Source organism: Pelodiscus sinensis, chromosome 3 (genome assembly GCF_052426305.1).
Source record: "Pelodiscus sinensis isolate ZL-2025 chromosome 3, ASM5242630v1, whole genome shotgun sequence".
Lineage (NCBI taxonomy): Eukaryota > Metazoa > Chordata > Testudines > Trionychidae > Pelodiscus > Pelodiscus sinensis.
Genome location: NC_143054.1, coordinates 39,424,507 through 39,450,731, shown reverse-complemented (window position 1 = coordinate 39,450,731; position 26,225 = coordinate 39,424,507). Strand labels below are relative to the sequence as shown.

Here is a 26,225-nt window from a genome sequence, read left to right as displayed (position 1 = left end):
CCTCATCCGGCAACAGCCATGGTCTGGCTGCTCCTGGACCAGGGAGTCCTGGCTGGGAACCCCAGCGGCAGGGGGGCCGGTGACTCGGAGGGTGGCAGGGATGGGCCTGGAACCGGCACTGGAGCCCTAGTAGTGCAGCAGGGACTGTAGCAGCCCCAGTAGCAGGGCTAGGACATGACAGTTGCAGCAGCCATGGTAGTGGGGCTGGGACTGGAGATACAGCTGCTGCAGCAGCCCCGGCCAGGGCTGGAGATGCAACAGCCACAGCAGCCCCAGAAGCAGGGCTGGGACCAGGGACACAGCAGCCCCAATAATGGGGTTGGGCCAGGGCAGTCTGGGCTGCTGGAGCCACAGCAGCATAACAGCCCAGCAGAGGGGGGTACAGCTGGGGCTGGCAGCGTGGAGGGAAGGTGGTCTGGGGAGCCGGTGGCAGGGGAACTCTTCTGGTCTGACAAATTTATTCATTTGGGGCCAGTCAGGTCCCGAGGGTGCCGGACCAGAGAGGTCCAACTGTATTATCTTATATAAGGTTTGGGCTAGAGTAATAGAAATAAAACAGGGTTAATTGGAACATGGGTGCAGTAAATAATTGGTTATATAAGTTTGTTTCACAACTAATAAAAAATTCATCTCTGCTTAGCTGAGCTCTGACAACTGGCAATGACAATTATTTGTTTGTTAAAGGCTATAAACAACTAAACTCTTAGAGGTTTCATTGCTAATACCTGCCTAATCAATATGAATCTAACCCATCTAAATACTTATAAATGTTCTGTTACGGTTTTAATGTAGTAAATTGCTTATTATTTAAGCTTTCAAGGCATGTTGAGAGCAATTAAATAAATAACATTCAGCCTTTGGATTTAATAGAGGAATTTATGGCTAAATTAGTGTTGTGGTAATATCCTGCCTAAATATTAGAAATTCCAACACATGGGAAGAACTCCTCAGAAAACCTGCACAGCCACCTCATTGTCCTCCTTCAAGTTCCTTCTTAAATCTCATCTATGCTGCAATACCTACAAAATATTTGGCAAAGGCTGAGCAGCAGGCATACTATTCTGCTGCTTATTCTACCAAGTAGGCTATCTCAGTTTTACCTTGTTTTCCTATTTGTTTGTCCATTTATCCCTAGCTTCCATATCTCCTGATATGCTTAAATTATAAGATCTTTGGGACAGGGCCTGTTTCTGTATGCGATGTATGTATAGTACTTAGCATGCAACTGCTTCCAGGTACTACCAACACATCAACATCAATAATATTGTAAGCAGCATAATTCACATGCAAAAGCAATGTAAAGAAAACCAGTCAACTATAGCCTTCCACATGTACTTACATCGCTGTTTTCAACTTCTTTATCATTAATAACAAATCTGAAGCTGGCATTCGATGACAAACTCTCAGCTTGAACCCAGAATCGAACCTCTCCCTTATCAAACAGCTCATAAGCTAATTCTGATTTCAGAGGAATTGCTACAAGAATAAATGTAAGCAAAAGTCAATGCATGAAACTTGCTGAGAAAAAAAAAGAGTGGAATAATGTAGCAAAATATTAGTACATTTCTGTTATTTAGGGAATGTTAAACTGAAGAGCACTGAAACAAAAAATAAAAAACAAAACTCTACTGTACTCTTCTTGTGCATTTTAAAGCTTCCTTTTAGGAACTGGAGCACAATACCCACTACATACTTAATGCAGTATTCAAGGAGTTTCCTTAATAGATACCCCTCCGGTATAAACATGGACAAACATCAAAAGACTCTTGAGAGTTGAAGATTGCTATCAGATAAAAGCTAATCTTTGTTTTCAATTATTCAAAAAGTTAAGCAAGCAAATTTTGTTGAGAAAAATGAGACTCTCGTTGTCTTAAGAGGAGTCCATGGGTAGCAAAGCCATCAGTGTGAAATTATATTCTTTCATGAACTGTCTATTCAACTCAGAAGTTCTACTTACTTGGGTTCTTTATATCATGGCTTAGTGTCATCAAACGTTCAAGCTCTGAAATTAAGAAAAAGTTTCATGAATTAATTTATTCCGACAGAGTAAAAATTCAACTGTTAAAACAGTGTACAAATCAGTACCAGTACATAAATAATCTGCTTATGACTTGTGGGAAAAATACCCCAAAAGCCTCAGAAAATGCATTTCTCAAAAGCTAAATTTAAGAAGACAGGAAAAAACTTTAAATTCTGGTCCATGGATTTAGTAAGTTTTCATATTTAAAATGCATGAGACTCTAAGTATGGAGCTGAAATTCATTTTAGATTTTCAGTGGGATTTACACTAAAGATGTATAGGCAATAAGCATCTAACCTGCATCTAACACCCTCTTTATCTGCTGACCTGGCTCACTGAAGTATCATTTCCAAAAGGTATCTATACTAAGACGGTTAGATTGAGAGCTGGTTTGTAGGAAAGATACAAATGGCAATAAATCCTTATAAAGACTGTGTACCAGGTGAAGTTCCACATAGCTGGGAACCGGGACTAATCCTACTTAACATATTTATTACTGTTAGGGACTTGGAAGATTAAACTAAGTACGTCATTTCAAAATTCACAGATAATACAAAGACAAAAGGAAATGATCAAAGATTTTAGGACACAGTGGAGGATTTAACAAAGTTGCAGAAGGATTAAATCTAGTTTTAGGAAATGGCTGGAGAGCTAAAAGATTATTTTCAATGGTGGAATAAGTAAGATGATACACATGGGAAGAGTGAACAAAAAGTAAATACCATCAGTTTTGGATCACAGTGCCTGGCTGTCAGCAACCAAGTGTGTTAGAGTGGCATACAGATGATGTGATGATGGGCCCACTAAAATGTAGTTGGATGGATAAGTGATGTGTGTTAACTTAAAGCTAACAATAACAATGATAAATTATATTTTCTAGACAAAGCCTTTATTAGTCCACATCTAGAGTAGTATTTATGGTTGGGGCTGTCTAAGACTAGATAGATTAATAATGGATATTCAGTGCACCAAAACTTCATTAACTCGGCGTGAAGGTTGACCATCAATGTCTTTAGAGCATCAAGTGCACCTACACATAAAAGATTCTGAATACCAGGAAATACAGAAAAACAAGTAGTCCCATGGGTAACCAAAATACATAGAGACTAATCAAAATATATAGAATCATGAGCTGTACACTTAACTCTAAATGTCATATATGAATTTTTAAAACTTTTAAGTCGCTTTGATTGGTGTATAGAATGTTGAGCTTACGTCGATTATCTGTTACACAGTTTATTATAAAAGAAACCTACTCCGGGCCTGATTTTCAGAGTGCATTAACTGAAGAAGTAGGGACACAAATTCACAAAATAATGCACGCAGCTAATTGAATTTCAGAAATTTAACTTAATTGCTAGTGCAATTAAAACTAGGTTTTTCATTGGTGGTGGGGTTTTTTTATTGGTTTTCTTTTTCTGTTTGGTTTTTTTGTTTGTTTGGTTGGTTGGTTGGTTGGTTGGTTGGTTGGTTGGTTGGTTGGTTGGTTGGTTTTTTGCAGATTATATTGCATCCTAGCATAGCAGGAACATTGAAAATGAATACTAATTGTGTACATCCTTTATATTTGTTTAAATTAACTATATCCTTAAGTACACAATGATGAAATTTCACTTGAATGCTAGCTAGGAAAATAGACAGCCCCTGCCTGAATGCATGTTTATTCATGTTAATTTTGTTTTTCTGCACAAAATAGAATGGGTGCTTTAGTGTCATGAACAGTAAGTAATGTCCTATAAAATTACCTATTTTTCTTGTACAGCTTATTCTTTTAATATATCCCTAAGGTAAAGAGAGACAGTGCTTAAATAATAGTGCTCTTACCTTTCTCATCCATATTAAAACTGGATGAGATGCCATCTGTGTCACTAACAGCTACAGAATAGGTTCCCAAGTCCATTTTATCAGGATTTTTGAAGTACAACTTAGAACTAAAGAAATAATTAAAAATAGATATATACAGGTAAGAGATTTGTCATAAGTGGGCAGTGTTACAAGAACAAACTTCTAATGCTTTTATAGAAAGTTGCAGAACTTACTGATCACCTGTTGTTTCAACATTAAACTTATCAGGGTCATTAATCTCTTCATAGGATTTGCACCAAGTAAAATCGGATACCTCTGTAACTTCTGAGCAATCAAAAGCTAGGTAAATATTACCTTCTTCATCCACACCTGCAGTAATTTCCTTGGTTCCTGCAAATTAAGAATCAATTCATAAACACATCAGTCAAGAAATAGCATTTATTCTTCAAGGCCCCACTTCAGCAGAGCACTTGAGCACATATTCTTTATCAAGAGATCTTAAGCATTTGTGTAAATGCATTGCTGAATAGGGATGGATTTGTTAGCACATTCCCAACTTTAAGCATGTGTTGACACACTAGAATGAAGTTTTTTATAATGTACAAAAAAACAGAAGTGGGTGCTTAGTGAGATACTAAGCTCTGAAATAAAACTGACTGTAAACTTGACAAGTAAACTGGTAACATACATTCTAACAAATAAACTAAATTATTTAAAAATGTATGCAACAATAAGCATGCTCTCACACTCCGATTAGGCACTATGTTACTGTATGTGCAGACTCACTGAAATGAGCAAGACTAGTTGAGTAGTACTACTCAATGTAAATAAGGATGGCAAAATGTGGCTTTTACTATTTAGAAACATGATAACAAAATGTTTGGGGTTTTGTTAAATACACGTGCATGTAATACATGTTCTTTCAACATCTACCAAAAGGAGGCTGGCATTAATAGTATTTGTTGTAAATGGCTTAGTTATAATTAGATTTAACAGATAAGGCAGCAACTAAAAACTTTCCAGTCACTTTAAATAACTAAGATTTGCAGATAGCTAATCTCAGTATTTGTAGCAATCTGGTTATTTTCCTTCCATAAGTAAAAGAAAGTACAATACTTATATAACTATATCAGTAGACATGGTTATTTCAGGTAGAACTAACAAGGTTTTTAGTACGCTGCTATATTATCCTGAGTTCCTGACATGCTTATTTCTGCTACAGTATTGTTTACACCATTTTCTAAATTTTATCATCAATTTAGAAGTTCTTGTACACAAGATCACATAATTTAGTTCATACCTGGTCTTGCTTCTACAAGCACGGGCTCAGAAATATCAGATGATTTGCCTGTACCATCTTTATTCACTGCACGCACTTTGAAAACATAGGTTTTGCCCTCATGTAAATCACTGACCTTTAAAAGGACATAGAATGAAGTATGTGTTAACTATGTACATTTGTACCACTGAGTAGTAAGAACTTGTTAGCAGAAGTCTAAGAATTATATCCTGGACCCATTGAAGTAAATGGCAAAACTCCTTTTAAGTTCATTGGGACCAGCTTCTCACCTCCAAGTTTTCTTGCTTGGTCACACTATCATTAAAATAACAATAATTACAATAACCTTCTAGTGAATGAATTGTTACCTTTAAGTAACAGTGTGAAATTGGGTTTTCATTAACTGTGGTCCACTCTTCGGTATCCACTTCCTTATAGTCCACAAAATATCCAGTAATGGGACTGTTACCACTGTACACAGGTGCTTTCCACAGAAGTACCAGTGATGTATTCCTAACTTCACAGAATGTCAGATCATAGGCAGGCCCTAAACATTTTGAATATTGAAAAATTAGTCAAACTTGATGACGTTTTACAACCCGCTCCTTTGGGGAGGTACAATTTAATTTGGCTTGGTTTAAATTTTCCTCTCCTTTAGAAAAAGAAGTTATATATTGCTATCCTTTCCCAAGTTAAAGTGAATATGTCTCTTGACTATGTCAGCTCAAGAAAGCTGTATACTGCACTACCTCCCTTATGCAAAAGTAACATTAATACTGTATTCCAAATTGCACATTGTTAGGTAGATCCTAGTAGTTTCCTTTTTTTCTTGAACATAATCTGAGAAGGGATAGGTGCCTCTTTTTATTGCTATATTAATTCACTATTCCAAATTCAAGGCTGCTCCATTGAGTTTGGAACAAAATTAATGATTAAGCACTGATACTTCCATTTCTGGTTTCCATTTTATTGCAAAGGCTACTGAACTTGGGAGTAGGCTATATGTGCACTGACAGAAGATCACTTTTCAATTTTGAAGATGGATGGAGAGTGCCCTAAAAGGTAGGGAATTTAAGAGGGCATTTAGACACAGAAGTATTAAAACAGTAGGCACTCAAATTCCCCTGACACTGTAACAATGTATGTGTGTTTTTGTGGTTTGTATATTATATTCTGACCACCACATCTTTTTCTGACATTGAAATTGTTCTAGCACCCACAACTTATCTCATTTCTTTATACAAAAACATGTTCAAATTCAGTTTTATTAATAGAGTACAAAACAGTGATCACATCAGTTTTCTATCACACAAACAAAACCTACAGCAGTATACAACATCAACTGCCATTCAAAAACACAAAAAAGGCAAGTCCTTTTGATTAAACGTTTCTCTTCATTCCAATCAACTTTCAATAATGATAAGTGACCAACACGAAATTCTATCGGGATATGGTTTTGTAGACATCCATCTATCATTAGAAAGCAATAAAGGAGTGATTCTTCAATAATTAAAAAATATGGAACATTGGACTGAAAGGAACCACCTTGGTCATCAAGTTCAGTCCTCTGTTGTCTCAGGCAACCTTGTCATAGAACCCATTCGTAAATTTACCAGTGTGTTTTCTTTATAAGCATATGCACATCTTTTAGATGAATGAGCACCGGTAAGTAAATTTATCATGTAAATGTCAGACAGAGATTGTCAAAGGACCCTAAATGAGGTAAATTTAGATGCCTAACTGACTTTGAAAATCCCAAGTTAAATGTTTTTATGACCACAGATAATTAATTTCCTATAGCCAGATGTATTTGCTAAAATCTTATAATGCAGAAGAAAAATGTAGTGTGGGGTAGGATGAAGGGGACTTTATGCTACCTGTAGACAGTGTGTAGAAATCCCACTGACTTTCATTATTCTAATTCAAGCAGAATAATTCATAGATAACATTGTTAACTCATAGAGGCTCACAAATATGCCCGAGGCTGGTGTTCTGCAGTGGAAAAATTGACACCAGCTATTTCCCTACACACTGGATCAGATATTGGTCAGTCAGATTGAAAATCTTGTATTAGATTTCTATAGCAGAACTTAACTTCTGTTTCAAAATGGGTAAGAGCACTTCCAATAGTCACATCAATTGTAGATGTGTGGTAGACACGTACATTGTTCTGTAATTTGTTTAAGAAATTAATGTAAAAGTCTCAGACTCTCACACCATCTTAATTCAAATCACACTTCCTCCTTTTCATTGTTGTTAAGCCATTTTCTAACACTACTTTCAAAGAGGTCTGGAGAACATTATAACAGCTTTTTTTCTAGCAGAAAGAAATTTAATACCACCTGTCCAGTTAACTGCGTAATGAGAACAATGTAATCAGACTGTGGAGCACAAAAGGTCAAGCAGTTCATCATGGAAAGGAAAGCTATTCCCTCCTTGCTTCATGCAGATACCTTTCATTTTATTTTTAGATATAAACTCAAAGGCGCAAAATTCTTTGCTTGTTCACACCCTGAGTAATCCCACTGACTTTATGGAAGATTTCAGAGGGTGTAAAGCAGTGCAGTAGTTGCCCATTCACAAGAGCAACTGCCTCTATGATATCAAGTTGATCCTCAGCACTCAGATAAGAATGTAAAAAACTCATGTGTGATAATAGATGGTATGTCAAATTCTCCTTCTTATCCCACTGCACCATTACAGAAGCCAACTTGGAAACTTAAAGGAGAATTTAGTGAAATGATTCTTATTCCAAGCCAATTTTATTTTCCATATATAAAATAAAAAGAAACATAAAACTCTCCTCTGACTTACACCTCCATCAAGCCACAACAAAGTCAATAAAAACTTTTGTCTAGTTTCGGGAAAACCAGTTTATTTTTTTTCAGAGAAAATTAACACTACAAGGCATTTTTTTTAGGACGCAGATATGAATAGGGCCACTAGTGTTAATCAGACCATTTATTAAGAAAGGTACTACTTAATGTGAATAAGGGCTTCAGAGTGTAGCCTTTGCTAAAAAACCTGATATCAAATAAAATTGGAGTTAAAATTATCACACTGAATGCTCCCAATAAGAACCAGGAGAAGATGTACATTTTACAATTAAGCACAGCTTATGAATTTGGACAGCTAACATTTTCTTCTCTAAGCATTTTTTTAAAAGTGAATTTCATGCTTGTAATTAACAGTGCTGAAGCCCAAAGCTGTAGGAGGATGAAAAGCAAAACTGCAAGTTCTCTCTCAGTAATTCGCCAATGTGCCATAACATACCCTGTTGAGACCACAACTAGGGGGTTTATCTCCATTCTTGTGTAGATCCCAACCTAACTCCCTCTGAGGTCATTGAGAAGAATCTAGGGATATAGCTCCACTGCAATAAAAACCCACAGCACTGATTTTCAGAGCCCAGGGTCAATTGACACCAGCTCTTGGCCAAAAATTTCTGTGTAGACATTCAGGCACAAGCTAGAGCCTAGTATCTGAGACCCATTCCCCCTGCCTTCCCCCATAGGATTCCAAAGCCCTGTCACCACGCCTGAACATCTAAATGGCCAATTTTACACCTACAGCCTGAGCCTTAGTCAGCTGGTCCAGGTCAGCTGCAGTTGTGCCACAGATCTTTTACTGTAGTGCAGAGGTACCCTAAGGGTATGACTATGCTGTAAAGAAAAACCACGGTGATGAGTCACCGAGGGCAGGTCAATTGACTCAGGCTTGAGGGGCTTGGGCTGCAGGGCTGTGGAGATGTTCCCACTTATTCTGAAACCTGGCAAGGGGATAAGGTCTCAGAGCCCACGCTGTCACCCGAAAAGGAACACTTACCCTGCTATTTTCAGCCCTTGAGCCTGAGTCCTGCAAGCCTGAGTCAGTTGACTAGGGTTCTGAGACTTGGTGCTGTGGTTTGTTTCTAGCATAGATATTCCTGGATTGACTTCAGTGAGAGCTAGATAAATGCTTAAGGTTTTGCTAAACACTGCCAATAGCCTTCTATAATGGGACTGCATTCACCTCTCACCAGTGCCCCTTTGGCCGACTGCATGTGCTGCACTCTTTCTCTCAAGATACTTGTGGCACCCTGTCCAGGTTTACAGTAGCAGCCCTAAGCCAGTGGTCCCCAACCTTTTGGGGCTGCTGGGCGCCCGAGGGCGGGGGCCGTGCATGCGCCACGCGCCCAGGGGCGGGGGCGCAAGAATGACTTGGGCCGGCCCTGGTCATTCAGCGAGCACATATAAATGCTCCGGCAGGCACCATGGCGCCCGTGGGCACCGCGTTGGGGACCACTGCCTAAACCATAGTCCAGTCTGCACTACAGTGAGCTGTCCATGGTACTTCCATCTCCCAGTCAATCAGAGATCAAGTCTGACACCTTGAATTCCAAAGAGGAACTGACTGGCTCAAGCCCAGCAACTTTCTTTATAGTAGCCTACTGGGCCCTGACTGGTTGCCCCTCATACACAGGCTCCAAGGAGCTTGAAGGTCTCCTTTACTGCTCTCTTCCTGGGGGAAGGTGTGGCCAAGCCTCCAGCAGGACTTAGTCCAGTCCACCACACCTTCCAACTAGTGACTTGTTTCCTGAATCAACCTATTTATAAATGCATTATTAGGGATCACCTACCTGTTGGGATTGCTAGTAACAGTTACAGTGGTAAAGATATATATGGTGATATGGGTATCAGTTTACTTGCAATTGATTTAAAGCAGCAGTTCATTTGACACAGCACAGTGAGCAGCCATCCAATAGCCAACCAATGCCTGATTCAAGCCTTGTAGGGACATGATTCTTATCACCTGCACCATCCAATCCACCCACAATGCATCAGCAGTTTTAGTACACTTTTAGTTTAGGTTTCTGAAAATCAGATACATCTTACTGAAGCACTTTGACAATCAGCCTTATAAGAAAATTACACCTTCCTTATATAGTCACATTAGGATTTAAAATAGAATATTATGAGGAACTGATGGACTTACCAGGTTCTGGCATGGTCCAGTTTTTACACAAAAAGTGCTCGCTGGGATCTGAGGGATGGCCTATGCCAGCCAGGTTTGTAGCTGCGACTTTGAATTCATAGAAGGCGTTTTCTTTCAAATTCTCTACCTTTTCAGAACAGCCAACGACAAATTAATATAAATGAAAATCCATTACTTTTTATTCAAGGCTTAAGGTAAATAATATCATACACTTATTCATTTATTGATGTAATCATTATTAAGCACCATAGATTGTACAAGAAAATAAAATAAGATCCTGTTCCAAAGATAAACAAAACAGTTCACAACAGCATAGCTCTTACCATCCCACAATCAGCCCTAATATTGTCCCTCACCCACACCTCTTTGAGATGCAATCATAAAAGAATGACAGAAGATTAGATTTGGAAGAGACCACAGGAGGTTACCTAGTCCAACCCCATCTCAAAGCAGGATCAACCTCAACTAAGCCATCCTAGCCAGGGCTTTGTTGAGCCTCTCCTTAAAAACTCCTAAGGAAGGAGATTCAATCATCTAAGTAACCCATTCCAGTTCTTCACCATCCTCCTAGTGAAACAGTTTTGCATAATATCCAACCTGAATCTGCCCCACTACTACTTGAGACCATTGCTCCTGATTCAGTCATCTACCACCATCGAGATCAGCCTCTCTCCATCCTCTTTGAAACCTTCCCCTCCCCCCCCCCCGTCCCGCCACCTCAGGTACTTGAAAGCTGTTATCAAATCCTGCTGTGTTCAGTCAGGGAATGTCTAGATGGCAGTGTTATTTTGGGATAACTATCGTTATTTCAAAATAACATAGTGCGTGTCTACACAACAACCCATTATTTCAAATAATGGAAAGATGAAGGACTTCTTATGCCGACTCCTGTAACCATCATTACTCAAGGCATAAGAGAAATCAAAGGAGGAATGTTCTTCCTTTGACTTCCTGCTATCAAGACAGCACCAAAAGCCGAATTAAGTTACTTTGCATGATATTCTTATCAATAAACTAGGCAAATACATCTTAGATGGGGCTACTATAAGGTAGGTGCATAACTGGCTGGATAACTGTACTCAGAGAGTAGTTATTAAGGGTTCACAATCCTAATGGAAAGGCATAACATGTGGGGTTCCTCAGGGGTCTGTTTTGGGACCAGCTCTGTTCAATATCTTCATCAACGATTTAGATATTGGCATAGAAAGTACACTTATTAAGTTTGCAGATGATACCAAGCTGGGAGCGGTTGCAACTAATCTGGAGGACAGGGTCATAATTCAAAATGATCTGGACAAATTGGAGAAATGGTCTGAGGTAAACAGGATGAAGTTTAATAAAGACAAATGCAAAGTGCTCCACTTAGGAAGGAACAATGAGTTTCACACATACAGAATGGGAAGCGACTGTCTAGAAAGGAGTACGGCAGAAAGGGTTATAGTGGACCACAAGCTGAATATGGGTATGTCTAGACTACAGGGTTTTGTTGACAGAAGTTTTGTCGACAGATACTGTCGACAAAACTTCTGTCGACAAAGAGCGTCTAGACTACATCCAGTTCTGTCGACAAAGCAAGCCGCTCTGTCGACATAACAGTGTGGACGCAAAGGACAGTGTAGATGCAATAATGCCTTCTATCGACAGAACTCTGTCAACAAAAGGCGTTATTCCTCGTAGAATGAGGTTTACATACGTCGACAAAACTGCTGAGTTTTGTCGATGTTATGTCGACATAACTCAAAGGCAGTGTGGACGCAGGTATAGTTTTGTCGACAAAAGTCCACTTTTGTCGACAAAACCCTGTAGTCTAGACACACCCTATGAGTCAGCAATGTGATGCTGTTGCAAAAAAAGCAAACATGATTCTGGGATGCATTAACAGGTGTGTTGTGAGCAAGACACGAGAAGTCATTCTTCCGCTCTACTCTGCACTAGTCACGCCTCCAGTTCTGGGCACTGCATTTCAAGAAGGATGTGGAGAAACTGAAGATGGTCCAGAGAAGAGCAACAAGAATGATTAAAGGTCTAGAGAACATGACCTATGAAGGAAGGCTGAAAGAATTGGGTTTGTTTAGTTTAGAAAAGAGAAGACTGAGGGGGGACATGATAGTGGTTTTCAGGTATCTAAAAGGGTGTCATAAGGCAGAAGGAGAAAACTTGATCATCTTGGCTTCTGAAGATAGAACAAGAAGCAATTGGCTTAAACTGCAGCAAGCGAGGTTTAGGTTGGACATTAGGAAAAAGTTCCTATCTGTCAGGGTAGTCAAACACTGGAATAAATTGCCCAGGGAGGTTATGGAATCTCCATCTCTGGAGATATTTAAGAGTAGGTTAGATAAATGTCTATCAGGGATAGTCTAGACAGTATCTGGTCTTGCCATGAAGGCAGGGGACTGGACTCGATGACCTCTCGAGGTCCCTTCCAGTCCTAGTATTCTATGATTCTATTTCGACTTCAGCTAAACAATTGACATAGCTGAAGTTATGTGTCTGAATTTGACTTTTGCTCTGAAGCATAGATGTGCTCTCAGATGTTAGAGACACCTTTTTTCTGCTCAGCTGAGTAAAATAAGGGCCTGATCTAGGTCATAACAGAAAATTATGACAGACCCTGAGGGGTGGAGAGAAAGAAGGGCAGATAACAGAAATCTAAGGCAAAAAAAATAAACCCTTTGAAAAAGAAGTGTTCTTAAATAACTCAGATCCTGCATTTGGCTTGTTTGGGTGCTTTTCCTCAGCTGTTGTTCTTAGTTTGGTGGAGCTTTTGTTTATTTTCCATAAATATTATAGACACTAGAAAGGGAGGAGATAGCACTTAGGTTGGGATTAGCAGGGTACAACTAGTGGTCAATAGAGCCAAGCCAGAGCCACTAGCCACACTTCTGTCACTCTCCTGACTTTCCAAGGACTTTTGTGATTTCCAATGAATATCTCACCACTTGTGCTCAAAGCAGCACAATCCTAATGGGGCTTCTGCATTTGGACATTCCAGAGACCCTGCAGATTTTCTCCTCTTTTTATTTTCTGTTAAAATTGTGAAACGGAAGGCTAAGCTAATGGCAGGCACAATTATGGAGGGCCTAGAGAATCTTAAATGTTCACATATGTTAGAGAAACTAGGTCAATAGACTTTGAGAAAAAGGAGATAATAGAAAGATCTTAATGTAGTGTTTTTGATGGGAATAGAAAGAGTTATGCTTGAAATTTTATCTGAACTAGTGTCAAATACAAGATCAAAGCAAAACCAAACTGAGCTAGAAGAATGCCAGGCTTTAAAATAATTTAGCTGGAATTTCTTAATACGGGAAATTAATGTATAAAGTAACTAATAGCAGAAGAACTTAGTACAGCCAATAAAAAAGATTTAACCCAAATATTCAGGGCAAAGAATATTCATGGAGTAAGGTACAATTATTTAATCCAGGAAAATGATGAAATTCCATATATGTCCTGGTTTCCATTTATCTATGTTCTAATACTTCATATCTGAGGGCCTAGTCTGATTAGCAGACATAATAAAATATGTTGTGTATCTAAAAACTTTGTTTTCTTTATTTCAATCAGTATTTCAGTCTTCAGTTCTCCAAATAGAAACATTCAGGTACATTCCTCCATCCAAGCACAGTCACTTGGTGGACTGAGATCTTAGATACCAAATTAAACACCAATTTGTTTTTCTTACTTTACATTATATTTGCATACAAATGCATAGAAGGAAAAAAAACCTTAACATCCTGACTAAATCTGCCCTTTCATACTTCTCTGACTTCCTTTAATTTCTCAGTGACCCAGCCAATCTGCCAGTGATGCCTGCCTTTCCTTTTCAGTTGCCAGCTCTCCCACATACATCCTTTTGTCTTCCAGGCTGGCTCCTATGCAGGAAATACCCTTCAGGAGCTCATCAGCAAGGATATTGCCTCCTTTGCATTCAAATCTCTCCTAAAGACTCACTCCTGCTGTGAGATGTATAGGGAAACCAGATGACTCATACTGATAATTGTGAGAAGTCTACGGGAATAATTTCTAAATTATAGTTTCATACAATTCAAAGCCCGAAAGAACCATTAGATCATCTAATTTAACCTCCCATATTACATTCAACCCAGTTATCCTTATCCGGAGTCCAGTATCTTAGGTTAGACCCAGAGTTGTCCCCTCTGGAGGATAAATCAGGGTGGACACACCAGACCTTGCTGGGCTGAGTGGGAGAACGACCCCTTCTGTCATCACTCTAGGCCCCCATAATCCTCTGGGCTTCTTTTCTTGGCAGAGGGGGTAAGGGGAAAGATTGGGGATGGAGCAGGGGCGGGGCTTGGGAAGGTGTGGAATGGGGGCCTACAGAAGGAATTGCCCAGGGGACAGCCCTGGTTAGACTAAAGAATTTCAGACCTCAGGGGACTAAACTGTTGGGTGCCACAGATGGAGAACAAGAGGGACTGATTTGCCACTGATGCTTGATGCCACTTCCAAGGCAGGGAACTGATTTGCTCTGCACTGGAAGCAGGACCAGAGGCAGAGTGGAAGGGTCAGGAACATGCTTTAAGGAAATAGTGAGGGCACAGATCCATAAGAAGGACAGGTCTACTCCCTTTTATCTTGTCCCATCTTTGTCCTCCCTCCAGGCTTCTCCTGCTGCTTGCAGCATAGTAGCCTATACCCAGCCACATGCCTCTGTCCTTTCACCATATGTTAAGAAGTGGTGGATTAGGTAGTTCTTATCAAAACACAGAGGCATAGGAACTAAGGGTGCAGGGGGTGCTGCAACATCCCCAGCTTTTAGCTGGGTCTATGCTACTGGTCCCATGCACCAGGGTCCTGGCTGCCACATACACACATGTCTCAGCTTCTGCTGCAATCTGTGTCTCATCTGCGACTGCCCTCCAAGTCTTAGCTTCTGGCTGCACGCCTGCCTCCGGCTTGGGACAGGAGATGGGGTAAAGGGCTGGCTTTCAGCACCTCCACTTCTAAAAGTCTTCCTGTACCACTGTCAAAGCATGACACCTTTTTAGATCATAAGTTACTCTGTCCTGAATAGGAAACATGCTTCCAACTATTCCTCAAGTCTCCCTCATCCAACTAGCTATTCCTCTGTAGGTACCTGGGGACAGTGGATTACACTGCATTGTTATCTTTCTTCTCCACATGCCTCTCCAGCCCAGTTTTCAAGTTTGACATATTTTGCTGCCCTCAACGATGCGTAGTTGAGGGAACTGGACCATTTTTAATAATGTTCTTCCAAACATGTAAAACTTTGCCAAATATCCACGAGTAAAGTAATACCAACCGTATAAATTCTGTCCTTAAGTGGGGAAGAATTGACTTCATGCCAGTTATGGTGCTGAGCCTCCCTCTTGTCTATATAATAACCAAGGACTGGTGATCCTCCACTGAACTTTGGCAGTTTCCATCCAAGAGTCATTGAGTGACCATCACAGTTAAGGAGTGTGATGCCATATGGATGTGATGGGCAAGCTGTAAGAAAATAAGTGTACTGAGCATTAATACAATGTTCAAACCACAGTGTTAGAGGAAATATAGTCATTTTTCCCTGTTCTCTTCTATAACATATGGCTTCAAGTTACCACATCTAGGTCTGTTTATGGTACGTCTACACTGTGGTGCTATTTCGGGATGCTTCCGGTATCCTGAAATAGGTATTTCGCGTCTTTTAAACAAGACCATTATTTCAAAATAGCTTTTGAAATAATGGGCTCACTATTCCAACGTCTCTGTAAATCTTGTTCCACGAGGATTAAGGGACATTTCAGAATAGTGGTTTGTTTTGAAATTCGAAATGAGCTATTTCAAAACACACTCAAAATAAGCTACTCAAACTGCGTAGCTCAAATTTGCATAGTTTATTTTGAGCTACCAGTGCAGTGTGGACACACTCTAAGGGTCATAAAAACTCACTTTGAGATAACTAGTAACCTGGACATAACAGTAATGAACAAAAGAGAACAGGTAAGAGCCCCGTTGCCAAGGGCATTTTTGCTGCTCTGTCTGCCCCAATAGGATCAGATTATGCACTCTTTGGCAACAATGCTTATTATGCAAGATATAACATGACTGGAATGGCACAGAAAACTGTCCAGATATCCCCACTCCTAATATGCTGAACTGTTCAAATAGATGCAAGGATACCTCGCTCAATATTGAAAGATTTTCATCAGTGCTGACATTAATGAAAATATTTCTTGACAAAGGATTCCTAAATCTTCTAGACTTTACAGCAGACCACTCTGAGCTCAGTTGGGATGCCGCAAGCCTAAGCTACATTGAACAAGGAAGAACAATGTCCTTCATGAGTTTTTTCAGAGGCATCATACCTGCCTAAGTCAAGAACAAGCATATTCTCAGAGCATATGTTGCCTGTGCTGCTTGTTCCACCTATTCAATTGGTGCAGCATGCATCTTCCCCAACACTGTCCTACATTGCCTTCTGTGATCATAATCTTTGCTAGCAGTGCTCCTATCTGTACCTGGAGTTCTACAGATAATAGTAGCTAGGTTCCCTTGCCTTGAGTTCCCAGGAGCATTTCTCCTCAGTTACCGGGTCTTACTGCATGGAATTTAGCCCATCACATTTAAAAGGAAATTGTTTTTACCTACAGGCTTTGATATAGTCTCTCTGCTTTTAGATCTGTACTAGTGATGTGCATGAAGTACTAACAGCAATCAGCAAAGGCAGGTATTGTTCTTTCCAAAATATGGATGAAGCTCCAGAATACCATTCAAGGCCAGTTGTAAAAAAGATGTTAAAATATATCTCAACAAATGGTTCAGCACCTCAGAGGGAGGTTGGCTTTTCTAAAACAACCTGGGCTTTCCTGCTATTACCACTTCAAGTTAAATAGCAGTGAACATCAGTGAACTCTTAAAAATCAATGATCCATGAGGACTCTATGCTGCACACCCACACATAGCACTTTAGCTAGGTAAGTACCTAACTGTGACTGCTGACGTGCATAAGTGGTACTCACAGGTGTAATGGTTTGCAACATTGGGCCATAAGTTTGTGCAGAATTAAATGATGCACCCCATGCAACTCATAACTTCAAATAAAATGTGATGACAATTTTTTAAAAATCTGTGGGTTTTGTATGTTCTCCAACTAAGTGATTGTCATGGTGTCTTAGAAAAGATATTGCAATGTTAAAAAGTGCAGGTGTATGAGAATCTTAAGTAAACAAATTGTAAACATGCTTTCCTACCACCTACCGATATGAGGTACACTCCCTCCTATAATAATCAGATAGAATAGATTTTTCAATAATAAAACATCAAAGGTTAAGAAAGTCTTCTAATATGCAAATTTTTAAAACATTATTTCTGAAATCAACATTGATTGTCCCTCCTGTATAACTCTGAAAGAGAACATGTTCAAATATTAAATTGAAAGTTATTCTTATGGAAAGAATACACTATTAATCAAACTGATCTCTCAAGGGCAAGATTTTTTTAAACTTTTCATTCAAATCTCAAGGCTGTGGATGCAATTGGGGGATCAAAGGCAGATCAGAAATAAAGATTACTGTTCACCTGTGTGTGTGCATTCTGGGCAAATAGGAATTGTGCTCTCCTATTAGCAAGGATGATGCCTGTTGAAGCCAATAGAGCCATGTACATGCAACCAAGGGAAGAAATAGATTGCTTAAATTGGGGCTTTGTTTGTATAACACTAGAAGACATGGCTCTTCCCAGATATATTTTGTATTAAAGAGAAACCTGAGTTTTCTCAAACCTACTACTCTGTGACAGACAGTAGTTGATCCAGCACTCTGATCACTTAAGTATTCATTAGCTGCTGCAGCAGGAAAGACCTGATGGAGTAGGAAAGTACTTAACTGCCTACACAGACTGAGAGTTTATGAGCTAAGGAAATAATTATCCCACAAGGAAAGGAAGCTACTTGAAAGCACTCACGTACAAAGGAAAGGGCTTGCAAAGCCAGAGGAAGAAGGATTTCAGGATGGTGAGAGTTCTTTCTCTTTCAGGAGAAAGGGCTGAGGATTAGGAAAAGTTGTAAATATACTTCCTGCATATGACTGTGATAGTGGTTTGGTGAGGCTCATAAATAAATACATAAATGATAAATGGCTAAATAGAAAGTGTCCAATGCTGTTAGTGATGGACAGAAGAGGTTTTTCCTCTGGTTGTTAGATCAGTCAAACAATTTTCTGTTGGGTGTAACCCTGCAATACCCAAAACTCTTCTTGGGGGACCAGACTGACTAGTAGGCTGATTTGCCCTAAATGAGTATTAGACATTGGTCACAGGCTAGTTTAGCAATACAAAGCACCCATGGCACAGGCGTGAATCTGGCCCTATATTTCTAAATTGTCTTCCATAGAAAAACTTTTATTTTCTTTTTTGCTCTGTCTTTCCTTTGCACAGTAGCCAAATGCATAATGAACTTTAACACAGACAGATGTTCCATGCCTGAAAAGGATTATTCTAAATGAGACAATAGGTGCTAGTTCTTATCAAAATTTTAACCCCTGAGAGAAAGGCAAAACAGAGCACTCACTGAGGGCTGCTTGTACTGTGATAGGTTCAGACTCTTGAGAATTTTCGCTGATGCCCACAGCATTGGCAGCTTTCACACGGAAGATGTAATTCTCTCCAGTTGTCAGACTGTGAACCACAAACCTGGTTTTTAAAAAAAAATAGATTTCTGTTTTTTCAAGAGTCTGTTAAGGCTCCATAATTTAATGTTCACTGAAAAGTCTTGGTATCAGTAGCATTGTGATGAGTTCAGCACCTTGAGTGCTTTACAAAGTGGGACACAGTCTATTTAAAAACACAACACTATGTATGAGTGTGATGCAGTAGCATGCAGTGGAAGGGCTAGTGTGTTGGGACTCAGGAGATATGGATTCTATGCCTGGTTCTGTCATTTCCCTGTTGTGTTACCTCAAGCAACGCACTCTGGGGCTGTCTCCACTCCTAACTTTGTCTAATTAGACTGTAAACCATTTATGGATGGCTCAGAGGGGTAGCCGTGTTGGTCTGTAACTTTAAAAACCTTAAAAAATGACACGTAGCACCTTAGGCGTACGTCTAGACTGCAAGCCTCTTTCGAAAGAGAGCATCTAGACTGCAACCAGTACTTTCAAAAAAGCAAGCCGCTTTTTTGAAAGAGAGCACTCAGGCAGTCTGGATGCTCTCTTTCGAAAAAGCACAGTTTGCATTACATAGCACCTTTTTTCGAAAGAGCACTTTCAAAAAAGCCGTTATTCCTCATGAAATGAGGAGTACCGCCGTCGAAAGAAAATACACATTCTTTCAATTTAATTTTGAAAGAACGCGGCTATAGTCTAGACGCAGGTGAGGTTTTTTTGAAAAAAGGCTACTTTTTCGGAAAAAAAACCCTGCAGTCTAGACACAGCCTTATAGACTAACAGAAAAATATAGATAGTATCCATTCATCTGAAGAAGTGGGTTGTGCCCATGAAAGTTCATGGTATTTTTTTTAAATTTGTGGAAGGGACTCTCACTATGGCTATGTCTAGACTGCAAGCCTCTTTCGAAAGAGGCTCTTTCGAAAGATACTTTCGAAAGAGCCTCTTTCGAAAGAGAGCGTCTAGACTGCACGTTGAACTTTCGAAAAAGCGGCTTGCTTTTTCGAAAGAAAGCATCCAGTGAGTCTGGATGCTCTCTTTTGAAGAAGCCCTATTTACATTGAAGAACGCCTTCTTTCGAAAGAGGAACTTTCGAAAGAAGGCGTTCTTCCTCGTGAAATGAGGTTTACCGCCATCGAAAGAAAAGCCGCGTTCTTTCTATTTAATTTCGAAAGAACGCGGCTTGAGTCTGGACGCAGGGGAAGTTTTTTCGGAAAAAGGCTACTTTTCCCGAAAAAAACCCTGAGTCTGGACACAGCCTATGTGTTTGTACATTGGTTAACACAATAGGATCCCAGTCTTGGTTAGGGGCTGTTGATGCTACTGTACAAGCTCTAATATGTACAATGGGACGTCACAGTATATGGCTAGATGTAGGATATGGTTCTTTCCTTCATGGTGTTTCCATCCCTATAATCACATCCACAAGAAACAATCCCATTTTCATTAATAGGCAAGTTCTTGATGAGATGATCAAAGGATGTCAAAGAATACAAAGTCACTGCCATTGATTAATAGTTTACAATATACAATAGATCAGTATACAGGTGTGCTATAATTAACATGGACAGGCTTTGCAGTTGGTGAATGATCCTAATTTTAAAAAGCCTGCCTGGAGGAACTCTAGTGGTAATTGTCAGAGATTACTTTCACAAAGAAGTCAACCAATGGCGAGAAACAAAGGGAGGGAATTAGTGTTACACTCATGAGGGGCAGAAAACTAGATACATTTTCCAGCAGACTGCTTCCATAAATGGGAGTCTGGGTATAACAGTCAGCCTTAAAAGGGCCCTTAAAAATGGTGTTTTTGGAGTCTCCAAAGGCAAAAGCCACTAAGTATAGGTGGGATGGACATAGGTTTCTGAGAGATGATTGGGATATATTATTACAGATTATCAGAAATGCCTTTTCCCTCTAAGGAAAAAGTCAGTGAAAATGAATAATTTTTGCTCAGGCATCTGAATTTTTTTTTCAGTTTTCAAGTTCTGGGTTGCTTGATAAAAATCTGAAAAGGATCATCAAAGATGGACATTTCCCATAAAAAACTTCCATGTCTATGAAATAGTCATTTTTCATATAAAGAGTTTTGTTAGAAAGTTTTCAATCAGCTCTGTATAGTACATTAATATGCAATAGATTTCAAAATAACTGGATGCACAGAGGTATGACCAGTACCTATTATATTTAATAGGCTTATGATTGCAGGGTTCCCAATGGTTTGTTCCAACCACAGAAGAGTCAATGTAGTAGCCAAACAGATCTTCTTCATGCTTTGGCTTGTCCCACTGTACTACAACTGATGTTTTTGTATTTCTTGTTGCCAGTACACGACCAGGGGCAGATGGGATATCTATGCAAAAGAGAGACCAAAAAGGTTCACTAGGTTTATAGTAATGGATAATATAAATAGTGATTAATTCAGGTATATACAGCATTGTATGCTTTCCAGTATTTAGATCTGACTAGCTGTGCCTTTTATTTTTTCCTATTCATTTTGTTATATAACACATTGGCATGCTTCCTGCACTGTAAGTAATTCGTATGTCTATTCCTATCACATATGCCATTATTGATTATACTTAACATTTATAAAGTAGTGTCACTTATAACAGTTTCTTCTGTTCAAAGGAGTCTCTAAGTATGGGAATGAACCCTTGCCCTCACAATAAATGCCAGTATCTCTTAACTCAGTAGAAATGTTTTAAATTCACCTACTATGTTATTATTGAACCTATCAGAAGCAAATGAAATATCCAAAGTACAAAGACTACAAGAGACAAAGACAGTAGGAAAAACTACTTTCAAGACAACTGATAAGGTTCAGGAACGCATTGCTATTCATTATAGCAATTAAGGGCATGCTTGAAGTTAAGCAAGTGCTTAACTGAACTTTGTTAAATAGGGATGGTCTCTTGAATATGGATACACTTAAAACCTGTAGGAGTGGCTGAAGGTCTGCACAAGGTCTATGCACCGTGTAACTCCCATTTAAGACCTCAAAATAAGATTTACATGGGACATAAATAGTGCACGGAGCTTGTGCATAAGAGAAAATTTAATCCAGCAGTGAATAACTATACAAGTAAGAGGTTGAAGTGACTGTAGCCAGAACTGTAGTGAGCAGCACAAAACTAAAGGAGGAAAATGGACACAATTTGTGCTCTGTTAGGATATGTCTACACTTGCCCCCTAGTTCGAACTAAGAAGGCAAATGAAGCATACCGAAGTTGCTAATGAAGCATATTAGCATATTCGCGGCTGGTGACCATTTTAAAATGCCGGTAGTCCGAATTAACTCGCTGCGTGTAGACGCGGTAGTCCGATCCAAAAACCCCTCAAATTAACTGTTACTCATTGGAGGGTTTTTGGATCAGACTACCGCATCTCTACACACGACAAATTAATTTTGGGTTACCGGCATTTTAAAATTGCGACCGGCCACGAATATGCTAATCAAGCGTGGGATATTTAAATCCTGTTCTTCATTAGCAACTTTGGTATGCTTCATTTGCCCCCCTCGTTCGAAGTAGGGGGCAAGTGTAGACATACCCTTAGTATTTAATATATAGATAATACATTACATTTACAAAGTACTGTAATTTGAATGGTAGGAAAGTTAACCTCAGTTCCCAGCTCAGGTACTTAAATTCTGCCTACTTAAAATGTTTTTACATTTCAACTGAAATGGTATCTTTCACTTCCTGTTCCAAACTGTCACTGTGTCAGGTTCAGCGGTTTCTAGTGTGACTGATCTTTCCCTTCCTGCCCCAAAATATAACTGTGCCATCTTCAGTATTTTCAAGGTGGGGTGGGATAAAATAAATCAAGTCTTTTTATTGTCTAATTTAATAGAATGTTGTATGATTTAGAGTCAGTGTTTAAGGCCAGAAGGGACCAAGACTGACCTGTATATCAGAGGCCACCAAAACCACCCAACATCAACACATGAAACTCAGTAACCAAAATTAGACCATAGTATTACAGCTCACAGGACACTTAGCTACTTTGTGCCATAAGCAATAAATGAAGAGGACTAAGGTGACCAGGGCTCAAGGTCACTGTAATGGCAAGGAAACAATTTAAATACCCCTCTGAAGCTTTTAAATAATTTATATTTATTATTGAGGTATGAATGGAAACTACTTTAGAAGCACAAACAGAAAAAATTGTTATTTCTCCTGAATGATTTCAAATTACTATATAGCTGATGGACTGAGTATTTAAAACATTGGCTCATAAGTCATTATCTATAGCATTTACTATATTGTGCCATATCAAATATTATGGTAATTTCTTATTCTTTCATAAAAATAATGAAATACTGATAACTGAGTTTCATAATGTGGCAGCTGGTGCATTCTATGTATGACCACTGTTAAATTGAATATGCAGCCACATGTTTGAACACAAAGTAGGTAACTGCTCCCCATAATACTCATTTGCATATGTAAATGTAGGCTGTAAGTATATAATTTAGGTGAATTTTGGAAAAGAGTCACTGTATGTGTATATACATTTTTAACTATTACTGAAAAGCAGTCACCTGTGAAAAATTATAATTCTGCAGCAGCAACAATCCTCAGTGAGGTTATTAGGAAAGGCTATTTTATCTAACTGAAACTACAGGGAAATGTAGGTAGTTTATAATTACCTAATCTGGAGTCTGGCCAGAACATCTAGTCCTGCTTTTGTAAAAAGTCACATTAATAAAGCACCAGTGAAGAATGACCAACTGAAATTAATTTAACATCTGAACATTTCCATTACTCAACAAAAGGAAATGCAACAGCTGCACAGAAATCTGAATGCTACAATGCCATTGTATATACAATTCAATTTGATTGTCATACACACTTTTTTTTAAAGCATAGTTTATGTGTATTTGTAAAAGAATCAGTGATATACACCATGTTGTCTTACCAATGGTCTCCTGTGCTTGAATTGGTGGTGTTATTTCAGAAGGATCACTAATACCATGCTTGTTTGCTGACAAGACTCGAAAAACATATGATTTTCCTTCTGCAAGATCAAATACTGCATAGCGAGGAGATCTCACTGCAACCTGGGCATTGACCCTTTGCCAGCTTCCACTGCCAATCATAGACTATCAAAAAATAGAGGTGATAATTACTTCAGAATTGTTAAATAAAGTGGGCGTGTTGGCTACATTTGTTAATCTAATGTAAGAAATTAAAACAATAGTTTTGGAATGGCTCATACTCATACACATACTTACTTGAATTGTTCTAACAGTCTCTCTGTGTCTGCTTACCTATCTAGCCAATTATATTATGCAAAACACAATGGTATCTCAGTTCTTTAGTTAAGGACTAGATTGCACTATTTGAATGTCCAGAGTAGGGAATAAGGCATGAGTATATAGTCCCAAGAGGAGTATTGAGAGGCATTGTGCCTATCAGAGAAAAATAATTTCTCTAAGCCTCTCCTCCTGATACACTGGGAGAAATAGTGACATCTCGTATGGAATGTAACATGAAACCTGCATTGCCATGCATCTCAGCTGGCCAAGGGAAAGAGGGAGGCAAAGGCAAGCCAATATCATCTCTAGTGTTGCCCCAACAATTACTTGAGCACCCAGAACTCAGCTGCAATGCAAGTGACCACAATAGAGAACCTATAGAAGGACTGGGAGATTTTTTACTTCCTACCACACCTTTATACACTCTATAGAGTCAGGTAATAATTAAACCCTTCTAGACTTTCACAAAATGAGCAAATTAGTTTTGAAGAATTCAGTAGAATGTTAAGTGAGTTCCTTGATAGAGGCGGCAATTTCCTATAATATGCTGGACAGACTTTATTGCATCGAGTTAGACCTTACTGTATTAAGTTTATATCATTGTGATCCAGAGGAAAGAGATCCTCTGGGAGCTAAGGGCAGTGGTCATAATTTGGCAAATTCAGCCAGGTTGCAACACTTCGCAAGAGGTACCACCACTTGGAGAGATTTGTGTATTCTGGTTCACACTGAAGTTGTCCAGAGACCAGCAAACAAAGATAGGAGTATTTGGCTCAATTATCTGGAATTTAAACTGACTCAGGGTCTTCTTTCTGATCCAGCAAATGGACAGAACTTTCCATCCAAGAGAAAGAGTTGGAAGGTCTGACATTGATCCAAGCCCTTGGTGGAGTTGTGGTGATCTTTGGTAAGCTCATTAGCATGCCAGTCAGTTCTTTTATAGTTTGTAATGTTTTCTCTGTAATGCCTTTACCTTAAGCATACATATGCCTCCTTAGAAAGAGCTGTGTGATAAATGTAATCACCCACAGTTAAGTTTACATAGCCTCTGAGGAGAAAAACAGAGTAGGCCTGATGCAGCTGGGGAATTCACCATGTCAGCAGAGACCTGTTCAGCCTGGAAATACTCTGCTCAGGAGAGAGTAGTGCAAGGCTCTGCCCAAGAGAGTTAGCAGCTAAGGGACCAGAAGCCTGAGAGTAGGTGTCCTCGGTGGACCATTCGGGGAACACAGTTGCCGTGAACTGTGACAAGCTCAACAACTCTCTTTATAGCATATGGAAGAGAGCCCAGACAAAGCTCTGGGAAGCAAGTACTCAAGAACTCTTTTTTATTAGTTTCTTAAAATAAATTGCTGACTCAGAATAAACTGAGCCATAGATTATTTTAGTGGCTTTAGGAAAACTGAATTGTCCAGGAGACAGCTTGAGTAAAACCGCCTTAGGACACACAAAAGTAGGGGCATAAATGTGAATTTTTCATGAGATTATATCTATAGAAGTTTTAAGAAGAAAAACCACTTAGATTGTAAGCCTCTTGAAGCCTAAATAGTCATTTATGAATGTTTGGAAAGCACCTTGCATATAATGGGCACTTTCATAAAAAAGATAAAATATCCCAAATCCATTTTTTTAAATCTCTTTGGTGGTTACTCCACTGGAACATTGTTCTCAATAGGGGGAAAAAGAGTATTGTTCATTTTTTTCTTTAATAAAAAAGATGTGAAATATGGAAAGAATGCTATTATGCTGCATGTTTGATATGTTAGTATTGAGCCTTGACTTGAAAGAATTCAATTGTGCATGCTTCAGTGTGACAGACAAGACAAAAATCAATGTTCCATTTTATATTGAGTTATAACTTAAAATATAGATATTTCTTATAGATTTTTTTCAAATATTACTGTGGCTGGATTTAATCTATCTCTGCATTTCTTGTGCAGGGAGGAGGGGTATGGGAAGCAGATACTGCTCTTTCCTATAGACATATAGCTGGGACAAACCCACCTTGGTTTTGTGTTTCCTTAGACATTTAAACATTCTTTTTCACTCTTGATTATAAAAGTTGAATTTTAAAGATATCTATATTTTTCATGTATCACTGCTGAATTTTAAACATATATACATTTTAAAATTGAAGTATCTAAGGGTATGTCTACACTACACCGCTAATTCGACCTAATGCATCTAGAACTAAAAACTAGTTCGAATTAGCGTTTTGCTAATTCGAACTAGCGATCCACATTAAGTGGACCCTGAACAGGG

General features: G+C 39.0%; 1 protein-coding gene across 1 annotated transcript in view; it reads right to left on the bottom strand.

Annotated features, from left to right (window-relative positions):
- Nucleotides 1-26,225, bottom strand: part of MYOM2 (myomesin 2) — a 106,345-nt gene that overhangs the window by 29,698 nt on the left and 50,422 nt on the right. The window contains 11 exon segments of the mRNA XM_006137769.5: nt 1,340-1,476; nt 1,958-2,002; nt 3,845-3,951; nt 4,060-4,216; nt 5,127-5,241; nt 5,474-5,652; nt 10,080-10,206; nt 15,364-15,551; nt 18,610-18,731; nt 20,879-21,053; nt 23,624-23,807. Of these exon segments, the coding sequence (XP_006137831.3) occupies nt 1,340-1,476; nt 1,958-2,002; nt 3,845-3,951; nt 4,060-4,216; nt 5,127-5,241; nt 5,474-5,652; nt 10,080-10,206; nt 15,364-15,551; nt 18,610-18,731; nt 20,879-21,053; nt 23,624-23,807 (1,536 nt within the window).